The sequence below is a fragment of the Suncus etruscus genome, chromosome 2 (assembly GCF_024139225.1).
Source record: "Suncus etruscus isolate mSunEtr1 chromosome 2, mSunEtr1.pri.cur, whole genome shotgun sequence".
Lineage (NCBI taxonomy): Eukaryota > Metazoa > Chordata > Mammalia > Eulipotyphla > Soricidae > Suncus > Suncus etruscus.
The window spans coordinates 164,764,535-164,781,645 of NC_064849.1; the positions used below are offsets into that span (position 1 = coordinate 164,764,535).

At 36.7% G+C, this 17,111-nt stretch overlaps 1 protein-coding gene across 1 annotated transcript in view; it reads right to left on the bottom strand.

The window, feature by feature from the left end:
• The window catches only part of FBXL17 (F-box and leucine rich repeat protein 17), a 573,691-nt gene that overhangs the window by 390,478 nt on the left and 166,102 nt on the right, over nt 1-17,111 (bottom strand). Inside the window, exon 6 of the mRNA XM_049769100.1 lies at nt 9,384-9,491. Coding sequence (XP_049625057.1) covers nt 9,384-9,491 — 108 coding nt within the window. The remainder of the gene's footprint in view (nt 1-9,383; nt 9,492-17,111) is intronic.

Here is a 17,111-nt window from a genome sequence, read left to right on the forward strand (position 1 = left end):
GCCAGCGCCTGCCTAGGACAGACCGTGGTTCTATCCCCCGGTGTCCCATATGGTCCCCCAAGCCAGGAGCGACTCCTGAGCGCATAGCCAGGAGAAACCCCTGAGCGTCACCAGGTGTGGCCTAAAAACCAAAAAACAAACAAACAAACAAAACATGCAAAACCAGAGTTTGATTTCTTGGTATTGCATGGCCAGGATGAGCATCATTAGGACTGGCCCTAGGGCTTCAAGGAGACCAAAACAAAGTGAGAACTAGAAAACCATCAAGAATGAAAATAGAGTTCTAATTACAATAAGAAAAAAGAAAAAAGTCACATATAAGAGAACCCTCAGAAGAGTATCAGCAAATCTTATCACAGTATCTTGACTGTTCAGAAGGAAGAGCTATGACCCAGACATAGGTCTTCATGAAAAAGACCCACAACCAGGAGGACTCAACTTAACTAAATTATCACTCAGAAAAGTGAAATGTGTTTTCAGGAAACAAAAGCTAAAGGAATACATCATCAGTAAATCAGATCTCCAAAGGAAAAATAAGGAATGTCTATATACAGTAAGATTTTTTTTTTGTGAGGGGGTACCTATCACCTGGCAGATGTCTCAATTTTCACAGAAACAGTCCCGAAAAGCAAATCCCCGAGGAGAGCTCCACTGACCCCTAGCAAAAAGTTGATCTACTGGAGTCTGAGAGAAAATTATCAAGAATTCTTTATCTTGGCATCAGCAAACAAGGCATCTACACTCAGGGATCACTCAGGAGACCTTCAGAAATCAAACCCATGTCAGCATCAAGCCAGGAAAGCTCTATCTGGTTCATTGTTTCTTCAGCCTGAGGAACATTTAAAGGAGAAACAAAACACCACTTGGAAATGAAAAGTGGGGTTGCCATATTCTAAAGCATAAAAATGTGGACAGTAATTAGAAGTCTTATTGAGTAATGAGGACTCATTCAAGATGATCAATGCTTTCCTTATTATTGCCATTCTGTTAAGCTTAGAGAATTTGAAACTACTGATACTATATTTTCTAGTTCTATAATTTGTTTTTCAAACATGTATTTTTCTCTGTAGAAATGTGATATATGGGGGCCGGGTAGGTGGCGCTGGAGGTAAGGTGTCTGCCTTGCAAGCGCTAGCCAAGGAAGGACCGAGGTTCGATCCCCCGGCGTCCCATATGGTCCCCCCAAGCCAGGGGCGATTTCTGAGCACATAGCCAGGAGTAACCCCTGAGCGTCAAATGGGTGTGGCCCAACAAAACAAAACAAAACAGAAAACAAACAAGAAATGTGATATATGCTTAATTATTTTACACACTTTTTTTTTTTTTTTTTTTGTCATTTGGGCCACACTGAGAATTACTTAGGCTTTACTCCTGGATAAGCACTAAGGGATCACTCCTGGCAAGGCTCAGCAAATTAAATGCAGTGCCTGGAATCAAACCCAGGCACTAAGGTGTTGGACATTATTTTTCTCACTTCAACATTTGATCTCATTGACTTTCTTTTGAAAGTGGATATGGTGTCCTAATTTGTCTTTTGTTGAATAAGTTTGGATTGCCTATAGATACTGTTCATTTCTGAGTCTTTGGGTTCTATATTATTACTCTGAAAAATGTGGGGGTTGTTTATTTTCAAATCTTAACTTAGACTCACACATAGAAGTGTGTCTCTTCAATAGAATCTCCAATCTCTGCTCAGTTCATTTATCCCTCATAGGAATGTTTCGCTCTGGGCTGTACCTATGTAATTTAGAGGTCAATATGAAATCTAGGCATGGCTTATAAGCAAAACTCAATCTAAGCCACTACTTTTGTCTCTGAGCTCATACTGAAGCATTACTTGAAAATGATCATTGTTGGTTCAAACTAACTTTCAAAGACACGAAAGATGTCAAGGTTTCTCATAGAGCTGTAGCCTCTCTCTGTGTTCAAAGTGTGCTACCCTCAGGCCAGAAACTGCAAATCCAAAAGCTACCAGTTTCTCTTCAAAGACTTTCACTCTTTCCCCAAATCTACCTGCACGTCTGTAGACTCCAATAACTTCAGCTAGTGTAGCATTTTGTTTTCTATGTATATTTTGTTTGGTTATAGTTGTTCTGTCAGAGTGCTGATACAACAGAAATGACTTCTACGTAAAAGTGGTACCGCATTACTTAAAAAAAAAAACAACAACAACAACCCATATAACAGTGTGTAAGGACTATCAGAATCTAATTGTTACTTATCTATTGTAGCATATCGTTTCATTATCTATTTGCTCCGAACTCACCAACCACTTTAACATTCCAAATTCATTCCCAAAAAGTTCACCTTTTAGGAGTATGTTGTTTGAAATTTGTACATAATTCTTCCCCTAATTTCACTTACATAGTTCTTCATGCTCATTAAATTACGATTTTGCATGTAAAAAAACCAGAATTACTTCAATTAAAAAATAAAATAAAATGGAAACTGGAGTAGTAGTGCAGCAGGTAGAGTGTTAGCCTTGCACACGGCCAACCCAGGTTTAATCCCTGGCATCCATATAGTTACCAAAGCACTGCGCCATGCATAAGCACTAAGCACAGAGCCAAGGGTAAGCCATGAAATCAGCTGGGCATGATTCAAAAAACAAACAAACAAATGAAGTGAAATGAACACAAAAATTTAAATAGAGGAGCTGAAGTGATAGCACAGCAGGTAGAGTGTTTGACTTGCATCTGGCCAACCCAGATTGATTCCAGGCATTTCATATGGTTCCCCAAGCCTGCCAGGAGTGATTTCTAAGCACAGAGCCAGGAGTAATCCCTAAGTGCTGACAGGTATAACCCAAAAACAAAATTAACTAGAGTTAAAAACATTCCATTTTATAAGTATTTTCTCCTTTAATTCTCTCTTAATAGTTTTTGGCTATTTGCCAAACATTTCTCTACAACCCTAGATGTATGTATATACCATTGTTATCATTTTACAAATAGGAAACTGAATAAAGGAGATTGGGTGACTTGCCTAAAGTCAATCATTAGCTTTAATAACAATACATAAACAGTTTGATTAAATGTCAATAAAAATCTATCAATGGATCTATCAACAGAACCAATAACCACTGCCTCCATTCTCAACATTCTACCTTTGTATAATTCTTAATTGAATACATAGTTTCCAAAAAATATCCCCCCCCCCAATGTTCAGTGGGTCATATTCAATAGGAATTATTTCAGTGCTGGGTGAACTAAGAAAACACATAATTTCCACATCTCAAATTGGTATTTTGTAGATTCAAATTCAATGAATTATCCATACTTATCAGAATCAAATGAAATTATGGTCTATGACAAAACGGCAGTATTATCTCTACAACAGAAAAATACTATGTCTTCCATTATAATAAGGCATTCTAATTGATCAGCTATTTGGAAACTTAAAAGGCAAGAAAGTTCTCCTTTCATTTCTAGTCTCTGAAGAAAACAAGGAAAGGGAAATTAAAATTGAGTTATCTGCACGAATGAACATTCTTTAGGTTAGTTTAAATTGACTGAAAAAAAATCAATTTTGTTCTCCTTTAGAAAAAATTTATATTTTCAGCCATAGCACTTTTTAAATAAATGAGATTTTTAATGAAATGGTCCCCAAAATATCTGAAGTTTGGGCATTTTGTTTCTCAATTCCCTTCCTAAAATTATTTTGGCTGGAATGGTAGTACAGGATAGTGCCACTTGCCTTGCATGCGAATAACCCAGGTTCAATCCAATAGGTCCGACCCCTTGTCAGGAGTGATCCCTGATCACAGAACCAGAAGGAGTCCTGAGCAAAGGTTGGTGTGGCCCAATCCCCCAACCCATGAAATAAAACTCTCAATTAACCTATGCTGGACATGCGGCAGGAATTCAAGTCAGATTTACAAACTGGATAGTTTACGCAACAATAACTTCTAATATAGCACAAAAAGAAAGGTTGCTAGAATTAATTAGTACAGTAGGTGGGGCATTTGCCATGCATGCATCTAAACTAGAGTCCATCTCCAATACTCTATATTGCTCCTGAGTACTGGCAGAAATAATCCCTAAGAGTAGAGCCAGGAGTAAGCACTGACTATAGCCAGGTGTGACCAAAATCTAAAATAATTAAATAAATAAAAGTAAAGTATACCAACATTCTAAAAATCGAACATATCTATAATTCACTCTAGTGAATATGAATTTCATAAAAATATGACAAGTCTAGGGCCCGGAGAGATAGCACAGTGGCATTTGCCTTGCAAGCAGCTGATCCAGGACCAAAGGTGGTTGGTTCGAATCCCGGTGTCCCATATGGTCCCCTGTGCCTGCCAGGAGCTATTTCTGAGCAGACAGCCAGGAGTAACCCCTGAGCACTGCTGGGTGTGGCCCAAAAACCAAAAAAAAAAAAAAAATATATATATATATATATATATATATATATATATGACAAGTCTAAATTTACATTAATATAAATGTGAATAGATATGACTTACATTATATAGTATAAAATAGTATTTTATCATAAAAAATAAACTTTTGTCCAAAAATTCTTCACCATCTTAGAAATTTTCATTCTGTTCTGTTTTGTTTTGTTGGGGGTACATATTCTGCAGTGCTTAGAGCCTACTCCTGTCTCTGCACTCAGAAATCACTCCTGGTAGGCTTGGGGAACCATATGGGATGCCAAAAATTGAACCTGGATTGGCTACATAAAAGACAAAAATCTTACTCACTGTACTCTCACTCCAGCCCATCGTAAGAGTTTTAAAAACAATGTATTACTGAATACTGATTTGAACTAATATGATATATATCAATTCATAATATATCTGAAGTATTATATTTATGAACTCACAGCAATTCTGAGGCTTTTTCTTCAACCACTAGTAAAATTAAATTGCCACCTTGACATTTCCAACTTGACAGCTATATTTATTCAACTGTGTTATGTTAACATATATTAATCATCATCTTTCCTTGTTATTCATTTTGAAAATGTATGATATTAAGTAGCATGATTATATTACATTATATTAACATTTTGAACCCTTACTGTTATGAAAATATTCAAATATAAGCAAAAGCAATGTATAAAAAGTACCTATGTCCAATAATTCTGCTTAATTATCTATGTTTTGTCATATTTGGACTCCCTTATGGTTCTCTTGTCCAGTTTTCCTTTTGATTTTTTATCCAATTCCTAAAGTTATGAATAAAATCCCTAAGAATGTATAATTTCATCAGTAAATACTCAGGTATATCTTTTTTTGATGTTTTAAAAATAGGGCTAGACAGTTAACTCAAAGGACAGAGAACATTCATTGCATGTAGGAAGAATGAGCTGGTTTCCTAGTATCCCACTGCAGTCAGGCAAAGAACTAAAGCTTTGTTTGTTTTATTACATCATTATACATTTGTGATATTTTTATAAATTGCCTTGGAGTCCTTTTCATTTTTTATTTACAAAGTATCCCAGAGGCATTCATTCTACATTTATAGTGCAATCTGACATGTCCTAAATGATATTTAGACATAAAAACTCTTGACACTAAGAAATTTTAATGTATAATTTGCATTTATTGGACTTACTTTCAAAAAACAGCAGAAATATTTTACATATATATTTATAGTTTATATTTGTAAATGGTATGACAGAACATACCTCTGCTGAAAGAAATCCAAGTCTGCTACTAACATTTTTTTTACCTATTAATAGAAGCCTCAAAAGTTATTGTCATTGATTCCTACAATGCATCTAAAATTCTTGGATAAGCAGCAAAAACAGCCCAATAAGCTTCAGTTGATCTTTTACAAGCTGCATACATTCATTCCTACCTACTCCTATACTTACATTTCTAGTGTTTAAGAAGTTGTCAGAAAGATTTCCTTTTCCTAATTCTACTTCATATTAGTCTTCCAACTGAAGACTAAAGATGTGAAGTCAGTAAATAATGATTTGAAAAAAATCAATGTAAAATTAACCTCAAAGGGGAGCAAGAATGGGATAGTAATTGTCTCCCAACTATTTCCAATCTTCTGTTCGCTGAAACTTGGTTTAACAATCTGGTTCTCTACAGACTAAAGAGTTGATGTTTCTTAGTTTTAGAGAGAACATGGTAAAATCCCCACTAGGCCAACAATTCCTAAATTCATTGATTCTCCTCAGTATAAGAGACCCTAACAAGAGATAACCAAATCCAGGCACATGAACTAGACAATAAGATATAGTTTTTTATTTTCAGGCACAAATATTTTTACACCACTTGTCTGATGAGACATTTTATTAAGTAATACAAACACTGAAACCAAAGGTTCTCAACAATCTCCCATATCATATATTTTAAAATTATATCACATGATATAATAAGGATAGGATAACTTTCTAGAAGCATTTATATAATCATAAACAGTCTACAAATGTAAATGATATTTATTACAACCCTTAGTATGAAACACTGGTAAAATGCAAACATTATAAACAAAAAGATTTTATTTTATGGAAATGTGAATTCTGCCATTATTATTAAAGATTAAGCAATTAATTTATAAAACCTAGACATGCTTGAAATGCCACTTTGTCTTTCCTTGAATTCAGTAAATGAAACAAAGTTATACCACAGACCAATCCTCTCATCAAAGACTTTCCTGAGCAACAAAGATGATCCTCAAAACTTTGTAGATCAGCTTTGATATGAGTCCAATAGATTCTGAGTGCTGACAGGCCAAACCAGAAATCTTGGCCTATGATCTTAAGAACCTTCTCAGCAAATTGAGACTTCCAACATAGGCATTTGCTGTAGCTGCTATTTTGTCACAGAATAATTCTGATTTTTATAAGTACCAATGTACCATAATTTTTGGCTATCTCAAAATGCTCAGGGAAGCACTCACTGATCTAATAAGTCTTGTTTTGTCCTTAATGAGTACAATTTCAAGTGATCGTAAAAATTCCTCATATGGTCATAACACTTGTTGTGCACAATCTGTTCCTCCAAAGGCATTTGTAACTAGAAAGATATTCATCTACCAAGATTTCAGGCCAAGGTTATAGAAAATGAATAAAAAAGGATGGTCACATATGGTCTTCGTTAGCCGAAAGTGTTCTGATAGAGCAATAGCTGAGGATAACATGCCTCTCTGCTAGCTCTGGGCTGTGAACATCAAAATATAATTAAAGCTGATCAGACATAAGAAAATATCGGGCTTTCTTCCAAATACACTAGAACAGTGATTGAACTTTTTTTCTCCCAGCTTGCTTTGACATTCCACAATTTTGATAATAAAGCATCTACTTTAACATTAGTAGGTATATTTACTTAGCATTTACAGTGCTCTTGAACTTGAGGCAAACACCTTGCATATATCACTTAATTAATATCCTGAAAAATACTTGGCCCACTTAGCTATTAAGTGCAGAAGCAAGATCACACAGAAAGTGACAGCAGAGCTTAGCCCCTCCCCTTGGGCCTTACTGCCATAGTCCTAGTAATTCATAAACATTTGTAGTTTTCCCAGGAAGAAATGAAAAATGTTATTTCCCACTAAAGTGGAAGTGTAAAGAAACCTGAAGGGACAAAGCTGGAAGAGACCAGGGATTAGACCTGTTTCATTTCAGTAGTGTGTTGCAAACACAGCAGTTCTTTAATAGCAGTGAAATGAAGGGAGGTTAGATAAAAAGTTCCTCAGTGATTAGGTGGAAAGGTAAGACACATCCATTCTCCTAAATACAGCATGGACACTTAAAAACTCTGATGTGACAAATTTCAGAGAGTACACAGATAAAGTTAAGAAAAATTATTTTTTCCATAAAAGGTAGGAACGAAATAATTCCAATAAATTAATAATTCCAATAAATTAATAAATTGCTTGGAAAGCAATAGAGATGACAATGAGAAATGACAAAAGAATAAGCATTTTATCATTGCTAAAATATGAAATTTTATATATTTGACATATAAATAAACTAAGTTTTAAGATGAGTTTTTCACATACAATCACTTCAATTCATCTTACATATGCCTCATCAAATGAACTGCATGGGCTATCTTCACTTCTTTTTTTTGTTTTTTGTTTTTTGTTTTTTTTTTTTTGTTTTTGGGTCACACCTGGCAGCGCTCAGGGGTTACTCCTGGCTGACTGCTCAGAAATAGCTCCTGGCAGGCACGGGGGACCATATGGGACACCGGGATTCGAACCAGCTACCTTTGGTCCTGGAGCGGCTGCTTGCAAGACAAACGCCGCTGTGCTATCTCTCCGGGCCCGGCTATCTTCACTTCTTAACAGTTAAATGTTAAGGGCCAAAGAGATACGACAGAATCTAGGAGAATTGGTTTGCATGTAGCTGACCCCATTTGATCAATGACACCCACAATTTTCCATGCCCCCATCAGGATTACAAGAAGTGACCTTGAGGACAAAGGTGGGAGCAGCCCCAAGCACTGTTAGTGTGACCCAAAGTCTCTCACTGTCAAAAGTCAAATGTTCAAAAAAAAAAAAAAAGTCAAATGTTCAAAGAAACTAGTGTTATATGAGCAGTTAAAACATACATTAGAAGTTGGTCAGATATTTTAGTGGGCAATGTGCTTGCTTTGCATGCAACTGACCCAGATTCATTTCCCTTTATTCCATATGATCCCCTGAGCACTATCAGGAGTGTTCCCTGATCACAGACAGAGCCAGGAATAAGTCCTGAGCACTTGTGGATGTGGTTCAAAAAGCTCTGCCCAAAAAGTCAATGCATTACAATAGTCAACATTTAACAGTTCCTTTCCCATTTATCCGTTTCTTTAATGCATATGTTTTTTGATCATTAGCAAAGAGAACGTGTTTATTTGTAACAGTATTTCCCAAAGTGGGAGACTACCCTTAAGGCCCGCTAGAACCAGTGAGGCACCAGGGAGCCACGACTTCAGGAGCAACTTAGGGTGTGCCTTTTGTTCGTTCACCTAAAAAGGTAGGTTGCCAAGACACACAGAGGGTTTGGTTTTCGTTTTCCTGAGAAGGGGGCAGTAGACCAAATTAGTTTGGAAGTCTCTAGTTTAATTGCAATGTTCCAATGTGAGAATATAGTTTCGGTATTGCTGACTTAAAACAAATTTCAATTTTATCACATGCAAATAGACTTCTCTAATGATCTGACTATTTCTCATTCAGATACTGAAAGGAAAACCTCACTTGGTGTTCCGGGCCTATTCTTGTGTTTAGGAGTGACCAGAACAGTGCTCGGGGGTCCTATATGATGCTGGGATCAAATCAACATTGGTCACATACAAAGCAAGTTGCTTAACCCATCTCTTACTATCTGTCTGCCCTCCCCTCTCATTCATTGTGTTTAACAACTCAGGGTATGATGAGACAAGAATGAGACATAGAAATGGGACATGGACTTAGAAATGCCATATTGCTTACCTTGGTAAGGTGAATGACTCCTTTGGAAGTAACTGAACAACCCATGAAACCAACATACTGAAGTTCAGGACAATGCTCAGCAAATGCTTTCACTGACTGATCTGTCACCTAGGGAAGGAAGAGAAATAGAAAAAGCTCATTCACAATTGTGTTCTAGTGAATTCAAGAGCTGGCTCCTCAACTGTCCCTCTGCCCTAGCTGGCATCATTATTTCCACTTCCACTGAAGCACATGAATCAGTACAGAAATATGCTGTGGCATCTTCTGTGGTTTATGAAACAAAGTCTGCTTGAACCCACATTCTCTTCTGTCACCCCATCTTTTTTATACATCTTCAAAGTAACTGACACAGCTAATTCCACACGTACACATCTGATATGTACTTCAGATGATAAAATTCACTTATTTAAAGGGAAGGCACATTTCTTAGTTTTAGAATTTTAGAATCATCAATATCTAGTTACAGAACACACTCATCACCTCAAAAAAGAAACTCCATGGCAATTAGCGATCACTTCCTGCTCTCCAAAATTCATAACTTTCCATTTCTCTGCATTTCCCTCTCTTAGTTAGATTGAAATTGTATATATGCTATCTTTTATATCTGGCTACATTCACCAACTTGAGTGTCTCTAAGTTCAGTCCTGTAGAATGTATTCATATGTATACTTTTTTATTGCCAAATAACTAAACTAAATCTCCCTAGAATTCACATTTCAAAGTCCCTTCATCTCAGGGTGACACTATTTGGAAGTAAAGCAATTTATATATATATATGGAGCTAGAATGGAGTTTTCTAGGATACTTAGAAAAAAAGTTGAAATTGGCACAGATGCATACATAGGAAAAATAATTTAAGTACCAATATTATACTACCACAAGCCAAGAAATGCCAAAGACAGTCTACAAATTCATAGAAATTAAGAGGAAGAGGTCTGATGCAGAGCCTCTGCCTTAAGAAAAAGATTGGCACCAAAAGTGCCCCAGTGCCTACCAGCCTCTGAAAGGACCCGAAAGAAAAAAATAGCATTTCTTAGGCCATGCAGTATTAGATATAAATTAAAGTTATAGAAACTTTAATACGAAGGTAAAATCCAAATGGATTAAAGACCTTGATATCAGACCTGAAACCATAAGGTATATAGAACAACACACAGGTAAAACCCTCCATGACATTGAGACTGAAGGCGTCTTTAAGAAGGAAACAGCACTCTCCAAACAAGTGGAAGCAGAGATAAACAGATGGAATATATTAAGCTGAGAAGCGTCTGCACCTCAAAGGAAATAGCTCACAGGATACAAGAGCCACCCACTGAGTGGGAGAAACTATTCACCCAATACCTGTCACATAAGGGTCTAATCTCCAAAATATACAAGACACTGACAGAACTTTACAAGAAAAAAAACACCTAATCCCATCAAAAAATGGGGAGAAGAAATGAACAGACACTTTGATAAAGAAGAAATACAAATGGCCAAAAGGCATATGAAAAAATGCTCCACATCACTAATCATCAGGGAGATGCAAATCAAAACAATGATGAGATACCACCTCACACCCCAGAGAATGGCACACATCACAAAGAATAAGAATAAACAGTGTTGGCAGGGATGTGGAGAGAAAGGAACTCTTATTCACTGCTGGTGGGAATGCAGCCTAGTCCAACCTTTATGGAAAGCGATACGGAGATTCCTCCAAAATCTGGAAATTGAGCTCCCATATGATCCAGCTATACCACACCTAGGGATATACCCTAGGAACACAAAAACACAATATAAAAATCCCTTCCTCACACCTATATTTATTGCAGCACTATTCACAATAGCCAGACTTTGGAAACAACCAAGATGCCCTTCAACAGATGAATGGCTAAAGAAACTGGTACATATGCCCAATGGAATATTATGCAGCTGTCAGCAGAGATGAAGTCATGAAATTTTCCTAATCATGGATGTGCATGGAATCTATTATGCTGAGTGAAATAAGTCAGAGGGAGAGAGATAGATGCAGAATAGTCTCACTCATCTATTGTTTTTAAGAAAAATCAAAGACATTTTTGCAATAATCCTCAGAGACAAAGCGGGAAGGTCCAACTTACGACATGAAGCTCACCACAAATAGTGGTAAGTGCAGTGAGAGAAATAACTACACTGAGAACTATCATAACAATGTGAATGAATGAGAAAAGTGGAAAGCCTCTCTAGAGTACAGGTGAGGGTGTTGTGGGGAGGAGGGAGATTTGGGACATTGGTGGTGGGAATGTTCCACTGGTGAAGGGGGATGCTCTTTACATGACTGAAACCCAACTACAATCATATTTCTTATCAAGGTGTTTAAATAAAGGTATTAATAAAAAAAAAAGTTCTTTAAAGACAGGAATCTTTAAAGGTTCTACACAAGCAGCACCTGTAGAGATTTGACTGCTACATGAAGTCTTGAGGAAGACACTAGAAATGCAGCAATTTGGTGACCAAAGTGATAGTACAGCCAGTAGGGTATTTGCCTTGCATGTGGCTGACTTGGGTTCCATCCCCAGAATCCCATAGGTTCCCATGAGTCTGCAAAAGTTATTCCTGAATGTAATCAGCAATAACCCCTGAGCTTCACCAAGTGTGGTCCCAAAATAAACCAAGTAAAAAATACAGCAATTTGTTGTTGTTGGTTTTGGGTCACACCTGGCAGCACTCAGGGGTTACTCCTGGCTCTATGCTCAGAAATTGCTCCTGGCAGGCTCAGGGGATCATATGGGATGCCCGGGTTCGAACCATTGACCTTCTGCATGAAAGGCAAATGCCTTACCTCCATGTTATCTCTCTGGTCCCAAAAATACAGCAATTTTAAGAACAACAGAAAATACTTCCTTTCATGGTGATGCTGATAATAAGTTTTTATATTTCTTTGACAGAAATGAGTGTGTCTAAAAAAAGAGAAACTTTAGCAAACTAGTTTTAAAAATGTCTTTATAAACACTTTATAAAGATCTTTATATACAGATTTATATAAATCTTTTATCTATATTTTTACAAAGATCTTTACATATAAATCTTTACATGTGATTAAAGAATCGTAATATATGAAGCTATATGTAAATAAGTTTTAGGCATATGATATTTCAACACCACTCTCACTAAAATCATAAAAACAAGTCCTCCGTCCAGCTACTCTGTTTCATGCCTCACTCTGATTTTATTCATAGCATTTCTCACTGTTCGGTTATCCCACATATCAACTCACTTAGAAGTTTGTTGCCTTTCACCCATTAATCATAATTTCATCAAGACCAAGACCTCATCCTTTCCCTCTCAAGAACACTTTAACCTCCATTAGGCAGCCATTCTGACTGGTCTTGACAGTCTCAATAGCATTACCCAAAGTCCCAGGTTCAGAAGACCCCCTCATCCCCAAGCACACTGGATCAACTGATCAATCATTCTAACTAGTATAGTCATTCAGATAGCTCCAATTAATACCAATCAGTATCCTGAACAATCTCTCACTATTAGTATGAAAAAATTCAAAAATTTAAATGAATCACTTTTTCTTTAAATAATTTATTTCCTTCATTTATTATTAGGCATAATATATGTGTACATTATATGTTTATACATATATATACATAAACACTCACATATTTTTTTGGCTTTTGGATCACATCCAGTGATATTCAAAGGCTAATCCCAGCTCTGCATACTTGGGGGACCATGCTATGACAGGTACTGAAGCAAGTCCTCTAGCATGCAAAGCATGTGCTATGCCCTTTGGGCTTTTCACTGGTCCAAGTATCTCTATTTTGAACAAATGTCTAGTCACAGAGGCATGTGAAAGCTTTGCAGGCACTAGTGTTATTTTTTGCCTAGCCATACTTTAAATATAAAATGACTTTCTCTCCCTATCCTCTATCACTGCCTACTCCTCCCCCTAGTCTCTCTACTGTCTCCAAAAAACGTCCCTGGTTAAAAATAAGATCTTCTTGGCTTGTTCTTCATATCCCTATTCTCTCTTGAACATGTATCTTGCTTGCTTGTCTCTATATTCCTTTGTTTTCTTATTTCCACTCTAGAGAAGCCCATGTTCTTTCTTGATTATGTACTCTTGTATCTCCCTTCACACCTTTCTAATTAAGATTAAATTAAAACTACCTTGTTTTATCTATCTATATGTATATATTCTTGAAATGAAATCAAGATTTTCTTCACTGTTCCACAAAGTTGCACCTATATAAGAAGATCCAAACATTCTCATCAGTTTAATTTCAGATTCCCTTTCCTCAAAGACAAGAAGAAAGCTAATTAAACATCTATATTAGTTTTTCAAATAGCAGTAGTTATGTCTCCCTTTGCATTTGATTTAATAGAACCATTCTGTTCTTTGTATTCTCCTTATCTATCCTGTATATTCAAAAATATATGTGGGTGGGTAGTATTAAACTAAGACAATCACAAGAACATTTTTGTAAAATAATAAAACCAACAGTACCCCTGATATACATCTGATCAAAGATTAATTCTGCCTTCAAAAGTAAAGAATGCCTAAGCATATTAGACAGAGGTGCCACTGATAAATTAACAATGCACCTCCCTGATACTCAGCTTTTAAAAACACTATGTTCACAAGAAAATATTTAAGACATTAAAAATACCGATGTTAATAAAGCCCAATCTTCATTTTAAAAAGGTGGGAGATAACAGGTCAACTATTTGTTAGTTGGTAAAATGTCTTAATCTCACTCCAATATCAAGAATGATCTATATCTATCTTAAAAGAAAGAAGAGGAGCATAAGGATTAAGGACACCAGAAAGATTGGCTTGAAGGAGTTAAAGCCTTCAGGGAAACAAAAAAAAAGGGAATTAAAGTTTTGCTTGGTTTGTCTTTCTCTTTTGACTACAGCCATCAATATAAGCAAGCTACAAAGGACTTCAAGCACAGCAGTCCTAGGAAACCCTGCAAAACGATTACATTGTTTTGTTTTGTTGAGGAACCAGACCCAGCTGTATTCAAGGCTTAGTCCTGGCTCTGTGTTTAGGAATACTCTAAGCTGGTATTTGATTCATTTGATTGCTAAATAGAATTCACTTCTCTAGTTATGCTATTTTATATCTGTTCACCAGTTGAAAACTTTTTCTTAATAGAATAGCATTAAAATGCTACTATGATCTTTCACAAGCATTCTTTGTATCAATATGAATTTTCATTTCTCTTGGAAGTGTACTGAGTGTTCCTTCTTGCAAATTATTTGCAAATTACACTGCTTGTCTTCTTACTAGTTTACAATGCTTACAGAGTTCTTTAATATTCTAGATATTCCTTTTTTTAATCAGGTATTTGTTTCACAAATATTTTCCTCTAATCCTGGACTGACCTTCATTTTGTTTTTTGATTTATTTTGGGGGTGAGCCTGGGAGAACCACACCTACTAGTTCTTCATGCTCCCAGTGGGGCTTAAGAGACCAATGTTGCAGAACTCCAGCACTTCTGCAAATCATGTTCTGCAGCCCAGTTAACTAGCTCCCTGGCCCAATCTTTTATTTCTTTTTGGGGGGGGCCACACCCGTTTGACGCTCAGGGGTTACTCCTGGCTAAGCACTCAGAAATTGCCCCTGGCTTGGGGGGACCATATGGGACGCTGGGGGATCGAACCGTGGTCGTGATCTTTCCTTGGCTAGCGCTTGCAAGGCAGACACCTTACCTTTAGCACCACCTGGCCTGCCCCAATCTTTTATTTCTTAATGGCAATCTAAATTCTAACCTTAGGTCTATCATGCTTTGAGATTTGTTTTTAGTGAAGAACATGAAGCAAGGTGAAGGCTTCATTCCTTTATTAATGCTCTGTGTGATTACACAATTGCCCTGGCATCACTGAAAAGTTGAAAAGACCACATACTGCAAGAAACAAATTTAAAACTCCATTCTGAAATGACTTGACTGAAAGGCTCATATTTAACTCATAGACTGTGGGATAACCAGCAGTAGTTCAAGAACAGTAAGAATTTCTTTGTGAATAAAAACTGAACTCAGAATTGGAAGATGGGAGAAATCATTTGAAAATGAGGCGAGGGGGATTAGCTTGAAAAGCAGGTTTCAATCTTTAGTCAAGGATGTGAGAGGAAGAAGAAGATGAACTTCAGATTTCATTATGTCACCCCTTTGCATGGCAGAAATAAATTATCAACTCCTTAAGCTGGCATTCTAAAAGTCAAGGTATACTCTTATATCTCTATGAAAGGGATGCAGGTGCATTTAGTGCTCCAACAAAGAAAAGCATCAGTAATAAAGAATGTCTGTTGTGCCTTAAGAGTCAAGAGAACCATGAAAAACTTGAATAATATAAATATGCACAAGATTCAGTGGAGCTTTCATTTATAAATCTGAAGGAGGTTTTCTCTAGTTGCTAAACCTGAGGCAAATAAAAAACAGAAGTGCAAAGGGCCAAAGGGAAAGGTAAGAAAATGTTGGTCTCATAACTCTTCCAAGTTGCACCACATCAGAAATCTTTTGAGGGCAAATAGACAAATAAAAAACAGAAATTCAGGACGGAAAGGAAAAGGAAGAGGATGTTGGTTCTCATAAACAATTTGGAGTTGCACTCAATCATGAGTCTCTTAAAGGATGGTATCTTTTTATAGCAAATGAGGAACAACAGCAAATCCTCTCTCCAACAGGTAGAATAAGAGGCCAAGAAAGTGGTAAAATAGTAAGCAACTACAATAGGTGGCTAGAAGTGGTGAAAGTATATTGACTAGATGAAAAACTGCAAAAGCGTCCCTGATTTTACTTGCAGAATTACTACTAATAAATATGAGTTCTTGATTCTGTAATTCCTGAAATTGTTTGCCCGCAATTCCCCCACCTGGTGAAAATCAGGCGTGAGGGGGATTGTATTCTGGGTGTGTGTTGGGTATTAACAGTCAAAGAAAGAATTTTAAGAGGGGGCGGGATTAGAGAGTGCAGACATGAAATCACTTGCCTTACTTGTGGTGAGCCCTGTACTGAACACCCCACAGTTTATGTTCCCTCAAGCAGCTCCAGAAGTGATCCCTTAGCAAAGAGCTGAGAACGACCCTTCAGTATCACCAGGTGTATCACCAAATCCCTAACAACAACAAAAACCCAAGAGTTAAAGAAAGTGTAGAAAGATCCGAATAATAAATGCCGTGAGATTTGCTGGCTCTACAATGTGTGGAGCTAAGTGCTCTCTAGCTACCAACTGGGATGATTTCCCTTGTTCAAAAGACAAATTACCTGAACTTAGTAGGTTTAATCGGTAACTAAATTAAATTAATCCAATTAGTGTTTCAAAACCAGTAGAGAAGCAGAATATTAAACTTCAGTCTTAGGTTTTGAAACTCCTGCTGTTTGTCTCATAAGCACTACATTGTGTTTCATGTATCAGATCTTGCATTTGACTGAGATCTCCAGTCCCAGTGAGTGACAAGGACAGATCCCAGGTTATAGATGCTGAACCAAGCTTGTCCATGTGGAGGACTGTGCGCGGACATTCTACAATAATGGTGGGAATAGGTGAAAACTGATGTGGTATTAGAATAGTTCTACCTATCACAAACACAATTTACTCTTATTTACTGTATATCATTAGTATTTTAAAATTTTAATTTTAAAATTAAAAATAAAATAATTAAAAACAATTCTAGTTGCCAAAAAAAATTTGAAGAGAACTGTCATCAGTTTTGTTTATTTTTTCATATTCTTCAGATGGAAAGGCTGTGGA